The sequence below is a fragment of the Pristiophorus japonicus genome, chromosome 7 (genome assembly GCF_044704955.1).
Source record: "Pristiophorus japonicus isolate sPriJap1 chromosome 7, sPriJap1.hap1, whole genome shotgun sequence".
Taxonomy (NCBI): domain Eukaryota; kingdom Metazoa; phylum Chordata; class Chondrichthyes; family Pristiophoridae; genus Pristiophorus; species Pristiophorus japonicus.
Window position 1 is genome coordinate 166946897 of NC_091983.1, and position 25242 is coordinate 166972138.

Below are 25242 nucleotides of genomic sequence, written 5' to 3' on the forward strand. Positions count from 1 at the left end.
CAACACTCAGCCAAATTATATGCCTAATGTTTGAACCCTAACTGTAGAGAAACAGGCCTTTAAACTGGATGCCTAATTGAATTAGATAACTTTCAAATTTCAGTTTAATGGAAGAAATTCCAGTTAAGTAGTGTGTCTTAAAATAATTTAAAAAGCACTAATTTAGGTAGATTCATGGCAAATCCAACTGCATTGTGAAGCAATTCACAATTATTTGCGTATCCACTGTATACCAAAAACTATTATACAGCATTTTCTTCAGTTTTCACTTCACAGTAGCAAATATTAGTCTGCACTGTATCTCAGAAGCTTTGGGTAACAACTCTGGCAGTTTTCCTCACCATTTTAATTCAGTAGAGGGAGCCAAGTGTTCATCATAGATACAGTAAACATTACACTCCATTGCCAGTAATTCAGATTAGACTAGAAACTGTTTCTACGAGCAAGTAAATGCACAACCTGCAATGTTGCAGACATCATAATCCATCACCCATTTAGTCAAAAAGAATGGAGTCATAAAATAAAGTTTTTGTTTTTTATTTATGAAATGTACTACTTTGCCCTGAAATAGTTGTCAATGACATCCTTGGCTTGCGAGTCTTTGCCATAATCCTAAAAATAAAAACAAAAACATTTGTTAAGATGTGCACCAGAATAATTTTATAACATGTCTAACTTGGAACATTAGAGGCATTTGATGCTATATGAATGTACAGCCTATTTTTTTTTAAAGTTAAGTTCAAGTTTATTATACTAAAATTACAGTGAAGGCCAACAATTCTCCCAAAGCTTTAGTGATGACATGTACCGCTTGCAAATTTGGATGGGGGGAAAAAGTTTAGACATTTTATTTCAAATATTGGTGAAGCCATCTCCAGTACGATCTTACATTTACTTTTGGGTTGAGGTAGAGAGATGAAATAAGGAAATCAACAAAATCTACATAGCCAAGCAACTATTCACCCTGAATACAAGTTGGAGATGCACATCGTGTTATTGCTTAAACGTGGCCATCGTGTATGCAGCTGTAAGACACTGGCAGATCTTATTTCTAACATTTACTTAACACAATTGCTCAAAATGAGACCCTCTGTAAATCAGGAAATATTAACAAATACTTCATGCAAAAGCAACAAATTAGTACATTTAAATCATTAACAAGGATGTTTAGCTTGTCTTTGAAGATCATATTCCACAATCCCATCTGGTTACAGTTAGAGCCACTGGAATAAAGTCCAATTCTGTACTACATGGCATCTTTAACTAGTTCTGAGATCTATTCCAGAATGCAGTCCATTTTTTTTGAAAAGCACAAACCAATGGATTTGCTCAAGTAGTGATAAACCATAATAGAATCAAAATAGGTTAACAGAAATTCCACACTAGCTGCTGCCGTGTCATTTTATGAGGATTTCAATGTAGCAAATTTAAATGTGTGGAGACTCAATTCAATTGAGTGAAATTTACAGCACTTTATTCACAACACATTCAATGCCAGAAGTATTTTCCAGCCAATTTCTGAAGGTGTGACTCACGGGGTGTTTTCCACAGCCACATACAGCCTTCCAGTATCTCTCACCCAATAGGTGGCTGTTGGTTATTTAACCACATGCACAATTTTCAGGAATGGGGACCCAGATTTCACCCCCCCTCAACCAAATGAAGTAACAACCCTGCCATATCAGCTCAGATCAACTTGTGATACATTTGCCCATTAAGTAATTAGAGGAGCTCCGATATTTTTAGAAATTAATTTAGTCATTAACTGATATAATTAACTCACCTTGACAACAACACAGCTGCAGCCTACAACCTTGCGAGGTTTCCCTTCACGGTCTATCTTGCACAGGCCTACCCACTCACCGAGTTTCTTGTTGTCATCAACCTTTAGAAAAAAGCAGTTATACAACATGAATCTTATAAAAGCCACCAAGTTTCACTGACATATGGCAATACTAATACTGCATCTCAGCCTTTTTCGGTAACGACTGTGGCGATTTTCTTCATTTGATTACTAAATGCAACACAGAAGATAGTCATTCATTCTTAGATTTAGAGCCAAATACCTTAACATAGTGCAACTCCATTCCCCTCCCCAAGCTAGGGACTCAGTGGGGTACAATTCCACGGGCACCCTCCCGTTCCACCCCCAAGCTTTAATAAATAGAGCTTCAATATTAAACACCAATTGGCTAATAAATGAGTGGCATCACAATCAACTTGTTTTTATCCCCTTCCCCTAATCCAGGGACACCTATGCTAGCATCACTGGCAGTTGAGATTGGGTAGTTCACCAGAGATCAGAAATCAAATGGCAGACCTTTCTGGCTCAACTACTCGCTGCACCAAATGAAATCTCAAGGACAAAATACTTCACCTTTTTAGGTTCCTATACCATGTACTTGGTGAATTCTCAGAATCCCAACCTGGAACCGCTTGCTAGAGGTACAGTACGTCCAGATGCTTTGACATCGTGGAGGTTTTGCTGTATGAACTTTAACCAGTATACACTTCAAAAGCAGCTGGGTTTATACATTCAGTTTAGCCAACAGACTAGGAAGCTCCCAAGATTGATCCGCATTCTGTGCGGAGTTAGCTGACCTCGGTCAGGACAACAGGAGTACAACTAATCTTAGTGATGTTGTTAGGGAGGGAAGGATAAGATACATTTTCATGCCTGATTGCTACCCAATGATTTCTGGTGGAAATATACACACGTGCCATGTAGAAACAGGATTGAGTTCAACCATGGCGACTTCAGGATTCGCTACCACATCAAGTGTCAGCTGTGGTTCAGTGGGTAGCACACTTGCCCGAATTGGAAAGTTGTGGATTCAAGTTGCACTCAGGGGACTTGAACACATAAATCTAGGCTCACACTCCAGTGTAGTGCTGAGGGAGTGCCATCCTTCTGATGAGATGTAAAAGATCCCGTGGCGCTATTTCAAAGACGAGTAGGAGAGTTATCCCCGGTGTCTTGGTCAGTAATTATCCCTCAATCAACATAACAAAAACAGATTATCTGGTCATTTTCACATTGCTGTTTGTGGGAGTTTGCTGTGTGCAAGTTGGCTGCCGCGTTTCCCACATTACAAGTGACTACACTCGAAAAAGTACTTCATTGACTATAAAGCAGTACTGTATATAAATGCAAGTCTTTCTTCGCTAAAGGTGCCCAGCAAGAAATTAATATCTACAACATAGAAGCTGAGAAAATAAAACTGCAAATGGCGAGTTTCACATACTCCCAAGAGATCCAATAGCAGTCTGAATGGACTTAACAGAGTTCCTAAATGTTTGTTAACATTTCAGAAAATTCAGCAACCTTTCCCATATCAAGCCCAATACAAAATTCAGTACTTGGTTAAATAAGACACCCTTATTTGCACCCTCATTAATATTGAAGTACCCAGAATTGAACAAACCAAACTACAATATTTTACTTGCCAATTGAACAAAAGCAGTCCGGAAGAATACTTCACCAACATCAGAACCCCCACATATGCAGAGTAAAGTGGTGATACAAGAACAAGTGCCAATGGGACAAATCAGGAACACCAGGAGTGTTGAACACTAACTGCACTCCAATTAAGGTGTTTAATCATTCCCTCAAATAAACAACCATCAATTTAAACACAAAACCTTTGTCAGTTAGGTGTTTAACCTGTGCAGGAATCCTTCAGCACAATTATCTCCAAACCAGGCTATGAAATCCCCACAAGCAGTATGTTTGCATAATATGGAGTGCATACCCTGTGGAACAATTCCCAGCCCAAGTGACAGGCCTATCTTCCAAGTCCCACTCAATGAAAGCCAAGAGAATTGTGAACTACACAGCCAAATCACAGCATGTATGTGAGGCAGTAGTAATCAAATTATTTAGCACTCTGGTGAGAGTGCATTACTGTGTCCAACCAACACGGGAAACACAAGCACTGTTAAGAGGCCGATCCCTAGTGTTAGAAGACTGAATTTATGAGGAAGGATTGGAGAATATGGCCTTTTAGTTTGAAGAGAAGGTGCCCAAGTGCCGACCTTGCAGCTTTATAAGATAGTTAGGCGTATTGAAAAGCAAATCCGAAATATTACTTTGAATTAAATTGCAAAAAAACAATTGACCGCAAGTTCAAACTAACCACTAGTTAGTCATTAAATCAAAATAGGTCTTTGTTCAGTGCGTTCTTGGTGCTCACCTTAATCAGATTGATCTGATGCTCAGCACAGAGCGCCTCGACCAACTTAACATACTGTGCCTCATCACAGTTGCCTGCCAGGACACACAAGTGGGCTTGTCGTCTGGGGGTTAAAAAACAGAGCTATTACTTTCAAATATTTTTGACAGCATATAAGACAATCTGCTCAAATGAATCTAACCATTAATACCAATTTCACAATGCAACAGATGTTATTTATGAACTACGCATATAGAGTATAAAACAAAGAGGTAAAGCTAACCTATACAAATGATTGGGTAGGCCATCAGAATTTAGACAGGACAGAATCCTGACAGTCCAAGTTCCACTCAAGCTCCCATCCTAACTTTGGGGGCTGATTCCAAGTGTCCAACAGTAATGAACAAGACAGGTTCAGCTCCACACAATCTTGCTGTGATCTCAACATTAAAGATTACGATAGCCCCAAACCGTATTCTTCTGAATAGAGGTACAGTTCTACTGGCAACAACGGGCCTTCAGTACTTCATTCAAGTGGCTTTTGTGTGGCCTAGATACAGACTGCCGCGCTGTGGAGGCCATCAGGCACCCACATGCACATTCCCAACCGCCAAACTCATATCCAGGAGCCAAGAGAGCCCCCTTTCTAGCCAATTGGAGCATTCCATGTACAGCCCTGCTTAAGTTGAAACATATATAACTCTCACATTCAGCGCAAGCTTTGACTTTCCATTATTCTAATTTCATGATACTGATTTAACAGGTTTAAATAAGACACTGATCTGCAAGCGTATGCGCTGTGTTCATATCTGACATTTTTAAAACCGGGTATTTAACTACAAATGTGGCTTCAGCAATTTGGCAGTCACTACACCTTACAGAAGAGTTTTAGCAATAACCTGTCAGAACAAAACTCATTTCAATATCACATATTTTCTTTATAATGGATTTCAACAAGTTATCAGCACTCATCATCATCATAGGCAATCCCTTGAAACGAGGATGGCTTGCTTCCACGCCAAAAAAAGGGTGAGTTCACAGGTGTTTCAATGAACTACACCCTGAAGGGTGGAAGATGTCTGTGCGTCGATTTTTGAAACATCGGGTGGCCGTTACACACCAGCCACCACACGGGCTTGACAGAACTAGATCTTGGTCCAGTGGCAAGGGTTAACCAAGACGACTGGAGACCTGCTCTGCTGCACAGACCTAGTGCGCACACATATTGCAGTGTGGGCTGGCCCGTGCTGCCCCTGGACCCTCGCCTCTTCTGGGCCCCGATCACATCCCTCCACAATCTCTCGCCACTCCTGCTGTATCTGTCCACGCTCCAATCACCGACCTGGACGACATTCCTCTTCGCTGCCGTCACCCTCCTGCACCAGCTCGCGCTGCTCCCTGAAGTAGTGTGCCTCCACGCTGTCCAGTGGCCGTTCGCACTATCAGCAGTAGGCATTACTTTACTCTACAATTTATACTGGCTTATGCTTTTCTTCCTTCGCATTTAACCAGATGTCCATGTTTATTGTTCCACAGCAATAAAGATCACTCATGGAATTATTAAAAAGTACTCACTTGTCCAGCACCTTGACAGCTTCTCGGAGACCACAACACAAGCCATCGTGGATGTATGCCGTTTTCAACACTTCCTGAAGTGCGGTGTTAACATCCATGACACCTCCTGCGGTTATACTACCAAAACAAAATTATACAGAATGCTGGTAACTGCTACTATTCTACTTATGGATTTGATGGCAACATATCACAAAGTTATGGATTTGAGCTACAAAGTTGTCAGAAGTAGTTTTTCACTCATTCTTAAGAGTGAAGGGGTATCCGACTTAATAGTTCATCATTCCAACGATGTAACTTAGCTGCAATTATACAATGGCCGGCAGCACATAATTTAGAAATTCAACAATTATGGTCAATCTCGCAACAGAATTTTAAATTGTTTTGACAAGCAACCGCTTCAAATACTTTGGTTTAAGAATGTCTTACTTTAATCAAGTGAGGAGATTGCAATGTACGTGTCATATATTCAGTCGATCTTAACATTATTGAATAAAATTCTTCGAACTTGACCTTAGAATACATTCCTACAACTTTCCCACTCTTGTGAACACTACACATAAATCACCACAAAGTCAGCAAGTGGGACAAATGAACAGAAGTTGCTCGTCCTTGGTGGCCAACCGTGCAACTGGATTAAAAATGGCCCAAGTTCACCAGTACAGACTCCTGGGCTGCGTGTGCGGCTCGCTATACAGATTTTATCATTCCTCTTCCAGTTCGTCAACTCAAAGGTTATGGGTGGACGGTTGTTCCTCCTGGAAGGAGCCAGCCTCGGCCAAACAGGTACAAAGGGCGGGACACGGGTCGCTAATCGCGGCAGGTCCCCGAGCACCACCCTCCATACCCCACCCTGCCCTCACCATCCATCCCCCTGACCCTCCCCCGGCCCGGCCCGGCCCGCGCTCAGTTGCAATCTCCCCGGAGCCGCAGGCCCCGAGCCCCGACCACTCACCATTCCTCGGCCATCGTGCTGCTTATTTGCTCCGAAGGCGGCGCTTCCGTGCTGAAATATAAAGGAGGATCAGAGTGTTAGGAGCGGGCGAGCTGGACGCGGGGTCGGCGCGGCTCTAGAGGCCAGGATGGCGGCGATGTGGCTCGGATTGTATTGTCTCCACCCCCCCCCCGGCCCGCGACACTCACCCAACCCCGGCTCAAAATGGCGGAAAGAGGGCGCGCGCTGCTGACGTCACCCTTTTAATACTGGCGGCCGGCGCGCAGGACCCCGCCAGCTCATGACGCCTCAAGTCGGCCACACTATTTGCCTGACACAATACAGGGGCCTCTGTAAAGCAGCAGCAACAACAACTTGTAGAAAGAAGGATTTATAGAGCGCCTTTCACAACCACCGGACGTCTCAAAGCGCTCCACAGACACTTCCTGTTGTAATGTAGGAAACGTGGCAGCCAATCTGCACACAGCAAACTTCCCCCAAACAGCAATGTGTGAATGAGCAGATAATCTGTTTTAGAAACATAGAAAATAGGTGCAGGAGTAGGCCATTCGGCCCTTCTAGCCTGCACCGCCATTCAATGAGTTCATGGCTGAACATTCAACTTCAGTACCCCATTCCTGCTTTCTCGCCATACCCCTTGATCCCCCTAGTAATAAGGACCTCATCTAACTCCTTTTTGAATATATTTAGTGAATTGGCCTCAACAACTTTCTGTGGTAGAGAATTCCACAGGTTCACCACTCTCTGGGTGAAGAAGTTCCTCCGCATCTCGGTCCTAAATGGCTTACCCCTTATCCTTAGACTGTGACCTCTGGTTCTGGACTTCCCCAACATTGGGAACATTCTTCCTGCATCTAACCTGTCTAACCTTGTCAGAATTTTAAATGTTTCTATGAGGTCCCCTCTCATTCTTCTGAACTCCAGTGAATACAAGCCCAGTTGATCCAGTCTTTCTTGATAGACACCAGTGTCCCTGACGACTACATGTGCGGGAAGTGTGTCCACCTCCGGCTACTGACGGTCCGCGTTGCGGAGTTGGAGCTGAAGGTGGATTCACTCTGGAGCATCCACGATGCTGAGAATGACGTGAGTATCACGTGTAGCGAGTTGGTCTTACCGCAGGAGAAGGGTCCACAGCCAGCGAGGGAATGGAAGACCAGCAGGAAGAGTAGTGCAAGGAAGGTAGTGCAGGGGTCCCCTGTGGTCATCCATTAGAGGGAAACAAAAAGGAGGCAAAAACAAAAGACAGAAAGGAGATGAGGAAAAGTGGAGGGCAGAGAAACCCAAGGCAAAGAACAAAAAGGGCCATTGTACAGCAAAATTCTAAAAGGACAGAGGGTGTTAAAAAAACAAGCCTAAAGGCTTTGTGTCTTAATGCAAGGAGTATCCGCAATAAGGTGGATGAATTAACTGTGCAAATAGATGTTAACAAATATGATGTGATTGGGATTACGGAGACGTGGCTCCAGGATGAGCAGGGCTGGGAACTCAACATCCAGGGATATTCAACATTCAGGAAGGATAGAATAAAAGGAAAAGAAGGTGGGGTAGCATTGCTGGTTAAGGAGGAGATTAAGGCAATAGTTAGGAAGGACATTAGCTTGGATGATGTGGAATCTATATGGGTAGAGCTGCAGAACACCAAAGGGCAAAAAACGTTAGTGGGAGTTGTGTACAGACCTCCAAACAGTAGTAGTGATGTTGGGGAGGGCATCAAACAGGAAATTAGGGGTGCGTGCAATAAAGGTGCAGCAGTTATAATGGGTGACTTTAATATGCACATAGATTGGGCTAACCAAACTGGAAGCAATACGGTGGAGGAGGATTTTCTGGAGTGCATAAGGGATGGTTTTTTAGACCAATATGTCGAGGAACCAACTAGGGGGGAGGTCATCTTAGACTGGGTGTTATGTAATGAGAAAGGATTAATTAGCAATCTCGTTGTGCGAGGCCCCTTGGGGAAGAGTGACCATAATATGGTGGAATTCTGCATTAGGATGGAGAATGAAACAGTTAATTCAGAGACCATGGTCCAGAACTTAAAGAAGGCTAACTTTGAAGGTATGAGGCGTGAATTGGCTGAGATGGATTGGCGAATGATACTTAAGGGGTTGACAGTGGATGGGCAATGGCAGACATTTAGAGACCGTATGGATGAATTACAACAATTGTACATTCCTGTCTGGCATAGAAATAAAAAAGGGAAGGTGGCTCAACCGTGGCTATCAAGGGAAATCAGGGATAGTATTAAAGCCAAGGAAGTGGCATACAAATTGGCCAGAAATAGCAGCGAACCTGGGGACTGGGAGAAATTTAGAACTCAGCAGAGGAGGACAAAGGGTTTGATTAGGGCAGGGAAAATGGAGTATGAGAAGAAGCTTGCAGGGAACATTAAGACGGATTGCAAAAGTTTCTATAGATATGTAAAGAGAAAAAGGTTAGTAAAGACAAATGTAGGTCCCCTGCAGTCAGAATCAGGGGAAGTCATAACGGGGAACAAAGAAATGGCGGACCAATTGAACAAGTACTTTGGTTCGGTATTCACGAAGGAGGACACGAACAACCTTCCGGTTATAAAAGGGGTCGGGGGGTCTAGTAAGGAGGAGGAACTGAGGGAAATCCTTATTAGCCGGGAAATTGTGTTGGGGAAATTGATGGGATTGAAGGCCGATAAATCCCCAGGGCCTGATGGACTGCATCCCAGAGTACTTAAGGAGGTGGCCTTGGAAATAGTGGATGCGTTGACAGTCATTTTCCAACATTCCATTGACTCTGGATCAGTTCCTGTGGAGTGGAGGGTAGCCAATGTAACCCCACTTTTTAAAAAAGGAGGGAGAGAGAAAACAGGGAATTATAGACCGGTCAGCCTGACATCGGTAGTGGGTAAAATGATGGAATCAATTATTAAGGATGTCATAGCAGTGCATTTGGAAAGAGGTGACATGATAGGTCCAAGTCAGCATGGATTTGTGAAAGGGAAATCATGCTTGACAAATCTTCTGGAATTTTTTGAGGATGTTTCCAGTAGAGTGGATAAGGGAGAACCAGTTGATGTGGTATATTTGGACTTTCAGAAGGCGTTCGACAAGGTCCCACACAAGAGATTGATGTGCAAAGTTAGAGCACATGGGATTGGGGGTAGTGTACTGACATGGATTGAGAACTGGTTGTCAGACAGGAAGCAAAGAGTAGGAGTAAATGGGTACTTTTCAGAATGGCAGGCAGTGACTAGTGGGGTACCGCAAGGTTCTGTGCTGGGGCCCCAGCTGTTTACACTGTACATTAATGATTTAGATGAGGGGATTAAATGTAGTATCTCCAAATTTGCGGATGACACTAAGTTGGGTGGCAGTGTGAGCTGCGAGGAGGATGCTGTGAGGCTGCAGAGCGACTTAGATAGGTTAGGTGAGTGGGCAAATGCATGGCAGATGAAGTATAATGTGGATAAATGTGAGGTTATCCACTTTGGTGGTAAAAACAGAGAGACAGACTATTATCTGAATGGTGACAGATTAGGAAAAGGGGAGGTGCAACGAGACCTGGGTGTCATGGTACATCAGTCATTGAAGGTTGGCATGCAGGTGCAGCAGGCGATTAAGAAAGCAAATGGCATGTTGGCCTTCATAGCAAGGGGATTTGAGTACAGGGGCAGGGAGGTGTTGCTACAGTTGTACAGGGCATTGGTGAGGCCACACCTGGAGTATTGTGTACAGTTTTGGTCTCCTAACCTGAGGAAGGACATTCTTGCTATTGAGGGAGTGCAGCGAAGGTTCACCAGACTGATTCCCGGGATGGCGGGACTGACCTATCAAGAAAGACTGGATCAACTGGGCTTGTATTCACTGGAGTTCAGAAGAATGAGAGGGGACCTCATTGAAACGTTTAAAATTCTGATGGGTTTAGACAGGTTAGATGCAGGAAGAATGTTCCCAATGTTGGGGAAGTCCAGAACCAGGGGACACAGTCTAAGGATAAGGGGTAAGCCATTTAGGACCGAGATGAGGAGAAACTTCTTCACCCAGAGAGTGGTGAACCTGTGGAATTCTCTACCACAGAAAGTTGTTGAGGCCAATTCACTAAATATATTCAAAAAGGAGTTAGATGAAGTCCTTACTACTAGGGGGATCAAGGGGTATGGCGAGAAAGCAGGAATGGGGTACTGAAGTTGCATGTTCAGCCATGAACTCATTGAATGGCGGTGCAGGCTAGAAGGGCCGAATGGCCTACTCCTGCACCTATTTTCTATGTTTCTATATCTTTCCCAGCCAGCTCCTGCCGAACAGCATTGGACCATCGGCCGGTACCACCCAGAGTGGTAATTCGTGCATTGCTCCATCGTAGCAAATTTGGAGATACTACATTTAATCCCCTCATCTAAATCATTAATGTACAGTGTAAACAGCTGGGGCCCCAGCACAGAACCTTGCGGTACCCCACTAGTCACTGCCTGCCATTCTGAAAAGTACCCATTTACTCCTACTCTTTGCTTCCTGTCTGACAACCAGTTCCCAATCCCATGTGCTCTAACTTTGCACATCAATCTCTTGTGTGGGACCTTGTCGAACGCCTTCTGAAAATCCAAATATACCACATCAACTGGTTCTCACTTGTCCACTCTACTGGAAACATCCTCAAAAAATTCCAGAAGATTTGTCAAGCATGATTACCCTTTCACAAATCCATGCTGACTTGGACCTATCATGTCACCTCTTTCCAAATGCACTGCTATGACATCCTTAATAATTGATTCCATCATTTTACCCACTACCGATGTCAGGCTGACTGGTCTATAATTCCCTGTTTTCTCTCTCCCTCCTTTTTTAAAAAGTGGGGTTACATTGGCTACCCTCCATTCCATAGGAACTGATCCAGAGTCAATGGAATGTTGGAAAATGACTGTCAATGCATCCACTATTTCCAAGGCCACCTCCTTAAGTACTCTGGGATGCAGTCCATCAGGCCCTGGGGATTTATCGGCCTTCAATCCCATTAATTTCCCCAACACAATTTCCCGGCTAATAAGGATTTCCCTCAGTTCCTCCTCCTTACTAGACCCCCCGACCCCTTTTATAACCGGAAGGTTGTTTGTGTCCTCCTTCGTGAATACCGAACCAAAGTACTTGTTCAATTGGTCCGCCATTTCTTTGTTCCCCGTTATGACTTCCCCTGATTCTGACTGCAGGGGACCTACGTTTGTCTTTACTAACCTTTTTCTCTTTACATATCTGTAGAAAGTTTTGCAATCCGTCTTAATGTTCCCTGCAAGCTTCTTCTCATACTCCATTTTCCCTGCCCTAATCAAACCCTTTGTCCTCCTCTGCTGAGTTCTAAATTTCTCCCAGTCCCCGGGTTCGCTGCTATTTCTGGCCAATTTGTATGCCACTTCCTTGGCTTTAATACTATCCCTGATTTCCCTTGATAGCCACGGTTGAGCCACCTTCCCTTTTTTATTTTTATGCCAGACAGGAATGTACAATTGTTGTAGTTCATCCATGCGGTCTCTAAATGTCTGCCATTGCCCATCCACAGTCAACCCCTTAAGTATCATTCGCCAATCCATCCCAGCCAATTCACGCCTCATACCTTCAAAGTTAGCCTTCTTTAAGTTCTGGACCATGGTCTCTGAATTAACTGTTTCATTCTCCATCCTAATGCAGAATTCCACCATATTATGGTCACTCTTCCCCAAGGGGCCTCGCACAACGAGATTGCTAATTAATCCTCTCTCATTACATAACACCCAGTCTAAGATGGCCTCCCCCCTAGTTGGTTCCTCGACATATTGGTCTAAAAAACCATCCCTTATGCACTCCAGGAAATCCTCCTCCACCGTATTGCTTCCAGTTTGGTTTGCCCAATCTATGTGCATATTAAAGTCACCCATTATAACTGCTGCACCTTTATTGCATGCACCCCTAATTTCCTGTTTGAAGCCCTCCCAAACATCACTACTACTGTTTGGAGGTCTGTACACAACTCCCACTAACGTTTTTTGCCCTTTGGTGTTCTGTAGCTCTACCCATATAGATTCCACATCATCCAAGCTAATTTCCTTCCTAACTATTGCCTTAATCTCCTCCTTAACCAGCAATGCTACCCCACCTCCTTTTCCTTTTATTCTATCCTTCCTGAATGTTGAATACCCCTGGATGTTGAGTTCCCAGCCCTGATCATCCTGGAGCCACGTCTCCGTAATCCCAATCACATCATATTTGTTAACATCTATTTGCACAGTTAATTCATCCACCTTATTGCGGATACTCCTTGCATTAAGACACAAAGCCTTTAGGCTTGTTTTTTTAACACCCTCTGTCCTTTTAGAATTTTGCTGTACAATGGTCCTTTTTGTTCTTTGCCTTGGGTTTCTCTGCCCTCCATTTTTCCTCATCAGTTTCTGTCTTTTGCTTTTGCCTCCTTTTTGTTTCCCTCTATCTCCCTGCATTGGTTCCCATCCCCCTGCCATATTAGTTTAACTCCTCCCCAACAGCACTAGCAAACACTCCCCCGAGGACATTGGTTCCGATTCTGCCCAGATGCAGACCGTCCAGATTGTACTGGTCCCACCTCCCCCAGAACCGGTTCCAATGCCCCAGGAATTTGAATCCCTCCCTGCTGCACCATTGCTCAAGCCACGTATTCATCTGAGCTATCCTGCGATTCCTACTCTGACTAGCACGTGGCACTGGTAGCAATCCCGAGATTACTACTTTTGAGGTCCTACTTTTTAATTTAGCTCCTAGCTCCTTAAATTCATTTCGTAGGACCTCATCCCTTTTTTTACCTATGTCGTTGGTACCAACGTGCACCACGACAACTGGCTGTTCTCCCTCCCTTTTTAGAATGTCCTGCACCCGCTCCGAGACATCCTTGACGCTTGCACCAGGGAGGCAACATACCATCCTGGAGTCTCGGTTGCGGCCGCGGAAATGCCTATCTATTCCCCTTACAATTGAATCCCCTATCACTATCGCTCCCCCACTCTTTTTCCTGCCCTCCTGTGCAACAGAGCCACCCACGGTGCCATGAACTTGGCTGCTGCTGCCCTCTCCTGATGAGTCATCCCCCTCAACAGTACTCAAAGCAGTGTATCTGTTTTGCAGTGGGATGACCACAGGGGATCCCTGCACTACCTTCCTTGCACTACTCTTCCTGCTGGTCTTCCATTCCCTCGCTGGCTATGGACCCTTCTCCTGCGGTAAGACCAACTCGCTCCACGTGCTACTCAAGTCATTCTCAGCATCGTGTATGCTCCAGAGTGAATCCACCCTCAGCTCCAACTCCGCAACGCGGATCGTCAGGAGCCGGAGGTGGATACACTTCCCGCACATGTAGTCGTCAGGGACACTGGTGTTGTCCCCGAGTTCCCACATCGTTATGTTGATTGAGGGATAAATATTGAGTCCCACCCAGGGAGGTGGGAATTGATAAAAAATAAAAATTTACACAAAAAAATCCACTGGAAAACCTTCAGGGGACCCCATCCACATAAATCGCTGAAAAATAAATAAATACAATAAGTTCTCTAACCTTTTTTTTGCAGGTCTTCACTCTTACCGTTGGGGTTAGACCTGCCTCCACGCAGCGATCTTTCCCCCCGCTGCCACTGACTCCCGCCTGGAGGAATCTGCCAGCTCGGCGGCGGGGGGGGGGAGGCCACTTACGTGAATTGCGCACTAGCAGCCGTCAGCGAGCGGTTCCCAGCGGTCCTCCCCTCCCGCTGGCGGGAGGCCTAGTGGAATCTGCCTAGTGGAGAACGGCAAATAAACTTGGCGGCAGCGGCCGGTAAGGCCACCAAGTTCAGGCCCATTGCCTCGGAATAAGGGGCCACCCATTTAAAACAGAGATGAGGAAGAATTTCTTCTCCCAAAGGGTTGTAAATTTGTGGATTTCTCTGCCCCAGAGAGCTATGGAGACTGGGTCTGAATATATTTAAGACAAAGATAAACAGGTTTTTGAGCGATAAGGGAATAAAGGGTTATTGGGCAAGGAAGTGGAGCTGATTCCATGATCAGATCAGTCATGATCTTATTAAATGGTGGAGCTGGCTCGAAGGGCCAAATGGCCTACGCCTGCTCCTATTTCTTATGTTCTTATGACTTGTGCCAAAATTGGGAGAGCTATCCCACAGATTAGTCAAGCAACAGCTAGGTATAGCCATACTCACAGAATTATATCTTTCAGCCAATGTCCCAGACTCCTTCATCACCATCCCTGGGTATGTCCTGTCCCACCGGCAGGACAGACCACCAGAGGGGGCGGCACAGTGGTATACAGTCGGGAGGGAGTAGCTCTGGGAATCCTCAACATTGACTCTGGACCCCGTGATGTCTCATGGTTTCAGATCAAGCATGGGCAAGGAAATCTCCTGCTGATTACTGCCCTCTGTCAGCTGATGAATCAGTACTCCTCCATGTTGAACACCACTTGGAAGAAGCACTGAGAGTAGCAAGGGCACAGACTGTACTCTGGGTGCGGGACTTCAATGTCAATTATGGTTGGGGGACTTCAATGTCGATCACCAAGAGTGGCTTGGTAGTACTGGCTTGGTACTGACCGAGCTGGCCGAGTCCTGAAGGACATAGCTACCAGGCTGGGTCTGCGGCAGGTGGTGAGAGAAACAACACGAGGGAAAAACCTACTTGACCTCTTCCTCACCAATTTACCTATCGCAAATGCATCTGTCCATGACAGCATTGGTAGTACAGATTGAACCTCTCCAGTCTGGCACCCTCGGAACCTAACCGGTGCCGGATCAGAGAATATTCCGGACCACGGGAGGTCACGCTGACCCCAGACTTAAAAGTCCAACTGTCAGCAAAGTTTCCAGACAGGTGTCTGCTACATTCACTGGAATCCACAGCAGAGTCCAGTTGACACGACATGCCGTGCAGCTGTTGCACAGAGTTCTTAGTTAAAAAAAGCAAAACTAAACAACACAGAAGCATTACAGTTAAAAAGGAATAAAGTGTACTGCTGACCTGGCGTTGGTTGATCTGCCTCTCCCTGTCACCTCCGGTGCTCCCGCCCCAGGTTGGGCCGGCACGCTGCATCCTGAGGCTAGCTGCTCCCCCCACCACCCCCCCCGCCCCGGTCGAGTCGGTGCGGAGAGGAAGCAAGGGGCCCAGTGGCCGACCGAGGCGCCTGCTCCACGACGACATGGAAGCCGGGATCCTGACCAAGGGATCCATCACAGACCCAATCCACGTCTGGACCAGGGTCAAACAGGGCTGCATCATCGCGCCAACCCTCTTCTCAATCGACCTCGCTGCAATCCTCCACCTCACATTCAACAAGCTCCCCGCTGGATTGGAACTAAACTACAGAACCAGTGGGAACCTGTACAACCTTCGTCGTCTCCAGGCCAGGTCCAAGACCATCACAACCTCTGTCATCGAACTACAGTACGTGGCCGACACTTGCATCTGCGCACATTCAGAGATGGAACTCAAATCATTGTCAATATCTTCACTGAGGTGTACAAAAGCATGGGCCTTACACTAAACATCCGTGAGACAAAGGTCCTCCACCAACCTGAACCCGCCACACAGCACTGCCCCCCCAGTCATCAAGATCCATGGCACGGCCCTGGACAACGTGGACCACTTTCCCTACCTCGGGAGCCTATTATCAGCAAGGGCAGACATCAATGATGAGATTCAACGCCGCCACCAATGAGCCAGCGCAGCCTTCGGCCGCCTGAGGAAAAGAGTGTTCGAAGATCAGGCCCTCAAATCTACCACCAAGCTCATGGTCTACAGGGCTGTAGCGATACCCGCACACCTGTATGGCTCAGACAGATGGACCATATACAGTAGACACCTCAAATCGCTGGAGAAATATCACCAACGATGTCTCCACAAGATCCCGCAAATCCCCTGGGAGGACAAACGCACCAACGTTAGCGTCCTCGATCAGGCCAACATCGCCAGCATCGAAGCACTGACCACACTCGACCAGCTCCGTTGGGTGCGCCACATTGTTCGCATACCTGACACAATTGTCCCAAAGCAAGCGCTCTCCTTGGAACTTCTACACGGCAAGCAAGCCCAAGGTGGACAGAGGAAACATTTCAAGGACACCCTGAAAGCCTCCTTAATAAAATGCAACATCCCCACCGACACCTGGGAGTCCCTGGCCAAAGACCGCCCTAAGTGGAGGAAGTGCATCTGGGAGGACGCTGAGCACCTCGAGTCTTGTCGCCAAGAGCATGCAGAAACTAAACGCAGGCAGCGGAAGGAGTTTTCCCTCTTACAACAGACATGCTTGATACCTACTTGGACTCAGTGCTGGGATCAGCACCGGTGCATGAGGACAAGCTTCTAGAACGGCTGGGTGGTGTCCAGGTAGTCTGGTGGTGGCGCCATGCCCAGTGCTGGCAGTGGGAACCCGGTTGGCTCAAGTTGCCTGCTCTCGGGGCCTTTGTCGTTGCTCCTAGCGTCGGGCAGGTTCACAGATGCCTGTTGTAAGAGGGAAAATTTGGCATTAGGGGAATATACAAAATGTTTTACGTTAGTTATCCAGAAAAGTGGTATGGCTGAAATCCTATTTCCAGTACTCAATAAACCTCACTGTGTTTCGAGGTTTATGGACACATTGGAATGTTATCTTATCTCTTGCTTGACCAGATGGAGTTTTCCATTGTCACTTTTGACCCCTTGCCCTGTTTACCTGCCCCTCTGGGTTTCCTGTGATGTAATTAACCACTCAGATATGTTATTCCCTTTATACACTCTTATAAAATGGACCACTACAAAGGCCGAGTTAGCTCGTTTAAATTCCGAGGTGAGGTCCAGTCTTAACCATGTAATTATAACAAATTCCGATAGCCCCAATAACTAGAAGGCCGCCAGGTCAGCATATTCTAGCAAGGTGAGGTCACCCTAGGAAGGCCTGCACCTGGTCTGTCAATCCAAGGTATTACTGATAAGGTAACCAATCAGGAGTCGTGGGAGGTTGTATTGGGGAAGCAAATAGTCTTTTGAACAGTTGTAAAAGATGGCTGACTTTGCTGTTCAGAGAGCATTTCCACTCACAGGAGGCTGTGTTGAGAAATTGCTCCCCGGATGGTTCGTGATTAAAAGATTGTTGAACCTTGCCTTCCGTCTCCGTCTATTGACTTCGAGGGTTGCTACACGGATTGGGACGAGTGTCGACTCCTTATATCAGGGGGCCCACTTGTGGAAAGAGAAGCCTTTCCGCTATCCACCTACAGCAGTGACCTCCCTGTCCTTTCCTTACGTCCCGGGTTGCTGCTGTTTCCTGAGGAGCAGTCATCTAGCAGTGTACAGGGAACTGTTGACTCGCTTGCCTGGGTGTTATTTGGTTTGGGATCCTGGCTGGTCACGGTCCCATTTGGGAGAAGCTTTGCGGGTGACCCTTCATTCCCGGGTGTAGCTTTGGTGGCGATAAGGTCTGGGGGCTGCGCCTTAGCGCGGTTTGCTCTTTCAGGCTCGTGGCAGTTGGTGCCATCGGGTGTCTGAGAGGTGGAGCCGATCAGGGGCAGGGTATCGATACCGGTGCCGTTGCCCTCCTGAGATCGCTTGCTCTGCAGCTTGTCTATATTAGCTGCTTGTGGCCACACTCCGTGGTGCATCACTCTAGTCCCAGGAACGCAGGCTACAGCATTGGGTAGCCCACTGGACCTGTGTGCTCCCGTTGGGTGTTTACCCGCTACATTATCTGAATACAGTTGAAATCCTACATCACACAACATTTCATTACTCATTATAGATAAACTGTAGCTCCGATTGCAATCGCACGACTTTTCTTTGCTTATTACATGTATAAAACTCTGATTATCAATTACAAGTTTTACATTCAACTCACAGTTGCTATTACATTGATTGAGAATGTGGAACTGTCCCTTTAAGTGTGGTGAGTTGCAGGCCTTCTTTAAGAGAGTCTTGCTATCTTTACCCCAACCATTTTCTTCGTTTGGTGCCACGTGTTGCTCCATCAGCGCTGCACCTCGTGGTCTGGCCGCCGCCATCTTTTTCTTCAGCGCTTCACCTCGTAGTTTGGGCGCCATCTTTCCTCCATCACGATGTCGACTGCGGTGACCCTCTTCTCCTCAGGTTCTGCCACAGAAGCTGGGAAGTCGCCTTTGATCTGATTTTCTTCCTCCGGAGTCCTACCACTAGAGCCCGGAAGGTGCGATCAAGTCGTCTCTGCTGGATCATCTCCATGCAGTCGTGCTGAGTGGTCTGTGCCTTGCGTGCTGTGCTGGTCTGCTCTCTGGTGCCAGATCCAACCTCAGGTTGGGGGCTTGCTTTGCCTCTGAGCGCGAGGGACGTCGATCTATAGTTGAGGCTAATTCACTAAATATATTCAAAAGGGAGTTAGATGAAGTCCTTACTACTCGGGGGATCAAGGGTTATGGCGAGAAAGCAGGAAGGGGGTACTGAAGTTTCATGTTCAGCCATGAACTCATTGAATGGCGGTGCAGGCTAGAAGGGCTGAATGGCCTACTCCTGCACCTATTTTCTATGTTTCTATGTTTCTATGGAGGGGTAAAATCTTCCCAGCTCCAATGGATCTTCTCCATCCACCTCCTTCTGAGTAGTGTTGATCCATAACCTGCAACAATCCACAGTGGTAACTTTGCAGTGCGCCATCATGGAGTATCTTTACCTCCGCACTACCAACGACTGGGATAAGTTCATTGGTGTAGGTGCGCAACTTTGCTTGAACCGGGACCAAATTGGGTCGTTCAGCTTGATTGTCCCATAGCCTCTCAAAGGCTTCTTGATTCATTATTGACTGGCTCACCCCCGTGTCCACTTCCATGAGGACTGGAACGCCATTTATCTCGACTTCCATCCTCAACGGGGAACATTCTGTGGTGCAGGTAAACATGCTGTATACCTCATCGTGGGGCTGAGCTGCGTCTCTGACTACCTCTTCATAATCTGCGCTGGATTCATGGCCATCTGCAGACTCTTCATCAACACAGTGAGTCATAGTTCTTTTACACATTCGCTGGAGGTGGCCCTTTGTGCTGCAGCCTTTACACACATATTCTTTAAAACAGCATCGGTGAGCCCTGTGATTCCCTCCGCAACGCCAGCATGGTGCTAACCGATTAGCCCCCCTCGGCGGACTCAGAGTTAAAGGACTCGGCGCCTGTTCTCTCTTCCCTGAGGAGATTCACGTTCTACAGTCCAGCCTCTAAAAGGCGCCAGTCTGTGTACAGTACTTGCCGGGTTTGAGTCCTGAGGATGAGTCATCCGCTTAGAGCTGCAGGTCGAGGTCATGAATGCCTGGCTCATAGTGATGGCCTTTTGTAGTGTGACTGTGGTATCCGCAGATAGTAGTCTGTGAAGAAGGCCCTCATGGCCGATTCTGATGACAAAGCTATCCCTCAGCGCTTTGGTGAGGTGTTCGCCAAAATCATACGGTGTCGCCAGCCTCCTGAGGTCTGCAGCATATTTCATGATTTCCTGGCCTTCGGGCCATCGGTGGGTATAAAACCGGTGTCTGGTTGTGAGGATGCTCTCTTTGGGCTTGAGTTATTCTTGGATCAGCGTTACAAGCTCCTCATATGTCTTGGTCGTTGTCTTCGCTGGTGCCAGCAAGTCACTGACGAGGCCATAGACGGTGGGCCCACAACTGGTTAGCAGGATAGTTCTGCGCTTATCAGCCAGTGTGGCCGGGTTCTCGCCTGCCAGGTCATTTGCTATGAAGAAATGGTCAAGCCTCTCAACAAAGGCATCCCAATCATCACCATCGGCGAACTGCTGCAATGTACCAAGGTTAGCCATTTTCACGTGAAAGTCTGTAATCTCATTGCCAATTGTTATGTCTTTAAATGCTCTGATAATGACTCCACGAGGCAATGTATTGCACTTGAACTGTAGTGACCATTTAATATAACTCCAGAGTGATGATCACACATGGTGGCCTGCCTTTTATACTAGGCCTGGCACACTTGTACAGGTAACTTACAAGTCTCCGACTGCAGTGCCCTCTGGTGGCATACCTTAGTGACCATACAGTTGGTGTACAAGTTTCCCACAGTAGTGCCCTCTGGTGGCACATCATGTATAATGGTACAAGCAGTAAACATGTCTGGATATATGACACGGAGATAGACAGATTTTTGAGTGATAAGGGAATAAAGGGTTATGGGCAGCGGGCAGCGAAATGGAGCTGAGTCCATGATCTGATCAGCCATGATCTTATTAAATGGCGGAGCAGGCTCAAGAGGTCATATGACCTACTCCTGCTCCTATTTATTATGTTCTTATGTAGGTCGGAAGCAGGGAGGAACAGAGGTTGGAAGCGGCGGGGAGCGGAGGTCGGAAGCAGCAGGGAGCGGAGGTCGGGATCGACAAGCGGAGGTCGGTGTCATGTTTGTAACTACAATGTAACACCACTGTATTACTGTACACTGTACTCAACACAGATGCACACCTTGACCACAGGGGGTGAACTTGTAGGAGACACTCCTTACCTGATCACTCAGGTATATAAAGGGAGGTCCCTCGCAGGGTCATCACTTCTGGAGTGCTGTAATAAAGAGCTAAGGTCACTGAGTAGCCTTGTTCCTGGAATGTGCCTCGTGTGGTTTCAGGCTGTAGAGTAAGGACTTTACATTGGCAACGAGAAACGGGAATTCACGACCCACGAGAATGGCCACCGGTAGCACAGATGAATGGTACTGTGTTGGGGAAGACTGGGACGATTTTGTTGAGAGGCTTCAGCAGAGCTTTGTCATGAAAGAATGGCTGGGGGATGCAGCGGCCGACAAGCGTCGGGCTCATCTTTTGACCAGCTGCGGGCCAAAGACTTATGCGCTCATGAAGGACTTACTGGCACCCGAAAAGCCGTCGGACCAAACCTTTGAAGAGCTTAGCAAGTTGATTGGGGAGCACCTCAAGCCGGCGAGCAGCATACACATGGCTCGACACAGATTCTATACCCACCGACGTCATGAAGGACAGAGCATACCGGACTTTGTAGCAGACCTCAGGCGCTTGGCCAGCCTCTGTAAGTTCACAGACGCCTGCAGGGGGGAGATGCTAAGGGACTTCTTTATCGAGGGTATCGGTCATGCGGGAATTTTTCGCAAGTTAATTGAGACCAAGGATTTGACCTTGGAAGCGACGACATTGTTGGCTCAGACTTTCATGGCGGGGGAGGAAGAGATGAAAATGATTTACGCGCACAATTCTGCCTCCAATACGGCGATGGATCAGGGAGTCAACGTTCTCAATGCTACTCAGAGCCCCGCGGGCAGGCAGGGGCAGTCCGACATTCATCAGGCAGTAATAGACCCCAGAGTAGGACCTCAACAGAGACAATGGCAGGCTGAACGGACATTCATGCCATCAAGGTGGACAATGCAGCCTGGGATAGGGCCATTGACACCTACTAATAGGGTACTTAAGAGCAGTCAGAGGAACAGTCAGCGTGGAATTCCTGGCCACAGCCCTTTTGTCCCCAACAATGGAAACTTTAACTCATGCTGGAGGTGTGGGGGAAAACACTGAGCCAGATCATGCAGATTCCAACAGTTTGTCTGCAGAAACTGCAACCTCAGTGGCCATCTAGCTCGTATGTGCAGAAAGTCTTCAACCAGACTGATATATGAGGCAGATGGACCAGAAGAGGGTTCTTTGAGGCAGGATCACTTTTGGGGCAAATCGATGGATGCCGAGGTTCAGCGGGTCCATGTGGTGAATATTCACAACTCATACACCAAAACGCCACCAATGATGATGAGGGTTTTATTGAACGGTATCCCAGTACGCATGGAGCTGGACACGGGGGCCAGCCAGTCACTCATGGGCGTTCAACAATTCGAAGATTCACCAGACTGACTCCCGGGATGGCTGGACTGACATATGAGGAGAGACTGGATCGACTGGGCCTGTATTCACTGGAACAGAAGAATGAGAGGGGACCTCACAGAAACATAAAATACTGACGGGACTGGATAGGTTAGATGCAGGAAGAATGTTCCCGATGTTGGGGAAGTCCAGAACCAGGGGACACAGTCTAAGGATAAGGGGTAAGCCATTTAGGAACGAGATGAAGAGAAACGTCTTCACTCAGAGAGTTGTTAACCTGTGAAATTCTCTACCGCAGAGAGTTGTTGATGCCAGTTCGTTGGATATATTCAAGAGGGAGTTAGATATGGCTCGTATGGCTAAAGGGATCAAAGGGTATGGAGAGAAAGCAGGAAAGGCGTACTGAGGTGATGATCAGCCATGATCTTATCGAATGGTGGTGCAGGCTCGATGGGCCGAATGGCCTACTCCTGCACCAATTTTCTATGTTTCTGTTTCTATGATAACCTTTGAAGATTATGCCATCCTGTGTTGTGAGTTCCTTATGAACTTTGAAGTATGCATGTGTTTTAGGTGGGCATTCATGTGTCATTTCGGGCCATCAGTTGGGAGGAGCGGAGGTTGGAGCGGAGCAGGTCGGGAGCAGCGATGCCCATGAAAGGGGCCCAGCTGTCGGGAGGAGCCAGCAGGTGCAAGGGCAGAAAGTAAACAGAGGTAAAAAGAAATCGGTGTGTGACATCACAGCCAAGCGGGTAAGTAATTGGCTGGTGGATTGGTGAGTAGTTAAATCTTTTTCTTTTTCTTTTTCTTTTTCTTTTCTTATCAGTAGGTAACCTTTGGCATGGTTGCCAAATTAAATTAATTTAAGGGTTAAGTCATGGCAGGAGAGCCCAGACCCATGTCATGCTCCTCCTGTGCTATGTGGGAAATCACGGACGCTTCCAGTGTCCCTGACTACTATGTGCACAGGAAGTGTGTCCAGCTGCAGCTCCTGACAGACTGTATTGCGGCACTGGAGTTGTGCATGGATTTACTCTGGAGCATCTGCGATGCTGAGGATGTCGTGAAAAGCACGGTTAGTGAGTTGGTCACACCGCAGGTAAAGGCTACACAGGCAGATAGCGAATCGGTGACCAGCAGGAAGAGCAGTGGAAGGAAGGTAGTGCAGGGGTCCCCTGCGGTCATCTCCCTCCAAAACAGATATACCGTTTTGGGTACTGTTGGGGGAAATAGCTTATCAGGGGAAGGCAGCAGCAGCCAAGTTCATGGCACTATGGGTGGCTCTGCTGCACAGGAGGGCAGAAAAAAGAGTGGGAGAGCTATAGTGGTAGGGGATTCTATTGTAAGGGGAATAGATAGGCGTTTCTGCAGATGCAATCGAGACTCGAGGATGGTATGTTGCTTCCCTGGTGCAAGGGTCAAGGATGTCTCGGAGCGGCTGCAGGGCATTCTGGAGGGGGAGGGTGAACAGCCAGTTGTCGTAGTGCATATATAGGTAAAAAACAGGATGAGGTCCTACAAGCTGAATTTATGGAGCTAGGAGTTAAATTAAAAAGTAGGATCTCAAAGGTAGTAATCTCAGGATTGCTACCAATGCCACGTGCTAGTCAGAGTAGAAATAGCAGGATAGTTAAGATGAATACGTGGCTTGAGGAATAGTGCAGAAGGGAGAGATTCAAATTCCTGGGGTATTGGAACTGGTTCTGGGGGAGGTGGGACCAGTACAAATCAGACAGTCTGCACCTGGGCAGGCCAGAACCGATTTCCTAGGGGGAGTGTTTGCTAATGCTGTTGGGGAGGATTTAAACTAACATAGCAGGGGGATGGGAATCTATGCAGGGAGACAGAGGGAAGTAAAATGGGGGCATAAGCAAACGGTAGAAAGGAGATAAGGAAAGGCAGAGAAATCAAAGGCAAAAATCAAAAAGGGCCACATTACAACATAATTCTAAAAGGACAAAGAGTGTTAAAAAAACAAGCCTGAAGGTTCTGTGTCTCAATGCGAGGAGCATTCATAATAAGGTAGATGAATTAACTTCGTAGATAGCTGTTAACGGATATGATGTAATTGGGATTATGGAAACATGGCTCCAGGGTGATCAAGGCTGGGAAGTCAACATCCAGGTGTATTCAATATTCAGGAAGGATAGACAGAAAGCAAAAGGAGGTGGGGTAGCGTTGCTGGTTAAAGAGGAGATTAACGCAATAGTCAGGAAGGACATTAGCTTGGATGATGTGGAATCTATATGGGTGGAGCTGCGGAATACCAAAGGGCAGAAAACACTAGTGGAGTTGTGTCCAGACCACCAAACAGTAGTAGTGAGGTTGGGGACAGCATCAAACAAGAAATTAGGGATGAATGCAATAAAGGTACAGCAGTTATCATGGGCGACTTTAATCTACATATAGATTGGGCTGACCAAACTGGTAGCAATACGATGGAGGAGGATTTCCTGGAGTGTATTAGGGATGGTTTTCTAGACCAATATGTCGAGGAACCAACTGGAGGGCTGGCCATCCTAGATTGGGTGATGTGTAATGAGAAAGGATTAATTAGCAATCTGGTTGTGCGAGGCCCCTTGGGGAAGAGTGACCATAATATGGTAGAATTCTTTATTAAGATGGAGAGTGACACAGTTAATTCAGAGACCTGAACTTAAGGAAAGGTAACTTCGATGGTATAAGACGTGAATTGGCTAGAATCGACTAGCAAATGATATTTAAAGGGTTGACAGTGGATAGGCAATGGCAA

At 46.7% G+C, this 25242-nt stretch overlaps 1 protein-coding gene and 2 non-coding genes across 4 annotated transcripts in view; all 3 read right to left on the reverse strand.

The window, feature by feature from the left end:
- Window positions 1-296: 296 nt before the first annotated feature.
- LOC139267667 (small nucleolar RNA SNORD100) lies at window positions 297-385 on the reverse strand. Its single transcript, XR_011593947.1, has one exon. It is a non-coding gene; the product is annotated as a small nucleolar RNA SNORD100 (small nucleolar RNA).
- Window positions 386-521: 136 nt separating this feature from the next.
- Window positions 522-25242, reverse strand: part of rps12 (ribosomal protein S12) — a 383736-nt gene continuing 359015 nt past the window's right edge. The window contains exons 1-6 of one of the 2 annotated variants that reach the window (XM_070885545.1): window positions 6888-6934; window positions 6700-6750; window positions 5748-5864; window positions 4194-4296; window positions 1784-1885; window positions 522-612 (exon numbers count right to left, since the gene is read on the reverse strand). In XM_070885545.1, coding sequence (XP_070741646.1) covers window positions 553-612; window positions 1784-1885; window positions 4194-4296; window positions 5748-5864; window positions 6700-6713 — 396 coding nt within the window. In that variant the 5' untranslated portion in view covers window positions 6714-6750; window positions 6888-6934 and the 3' untranslated portion in view covers window positions 522-552. Of the gene's footprint in view, window positions 613-1783; window positions 1886-4193; window positions 4297-5747; window positions 5865-6699; window positions 6751-6887; window positions 6935-25242 lie in introns of those variants that run through there. The other variant, XM_070885546.1, reaches the window with a different exon arrangement.
- On the reverse strand, window positions 5963-6034 carry LOC139267657 (small nucleolar RNA SNORD101). The gene has a single exon (XR_011593938.1). It is a non-coding gene; the product is annotated as a small nucleolar RNA SNORD101 (small nucleolar RNA).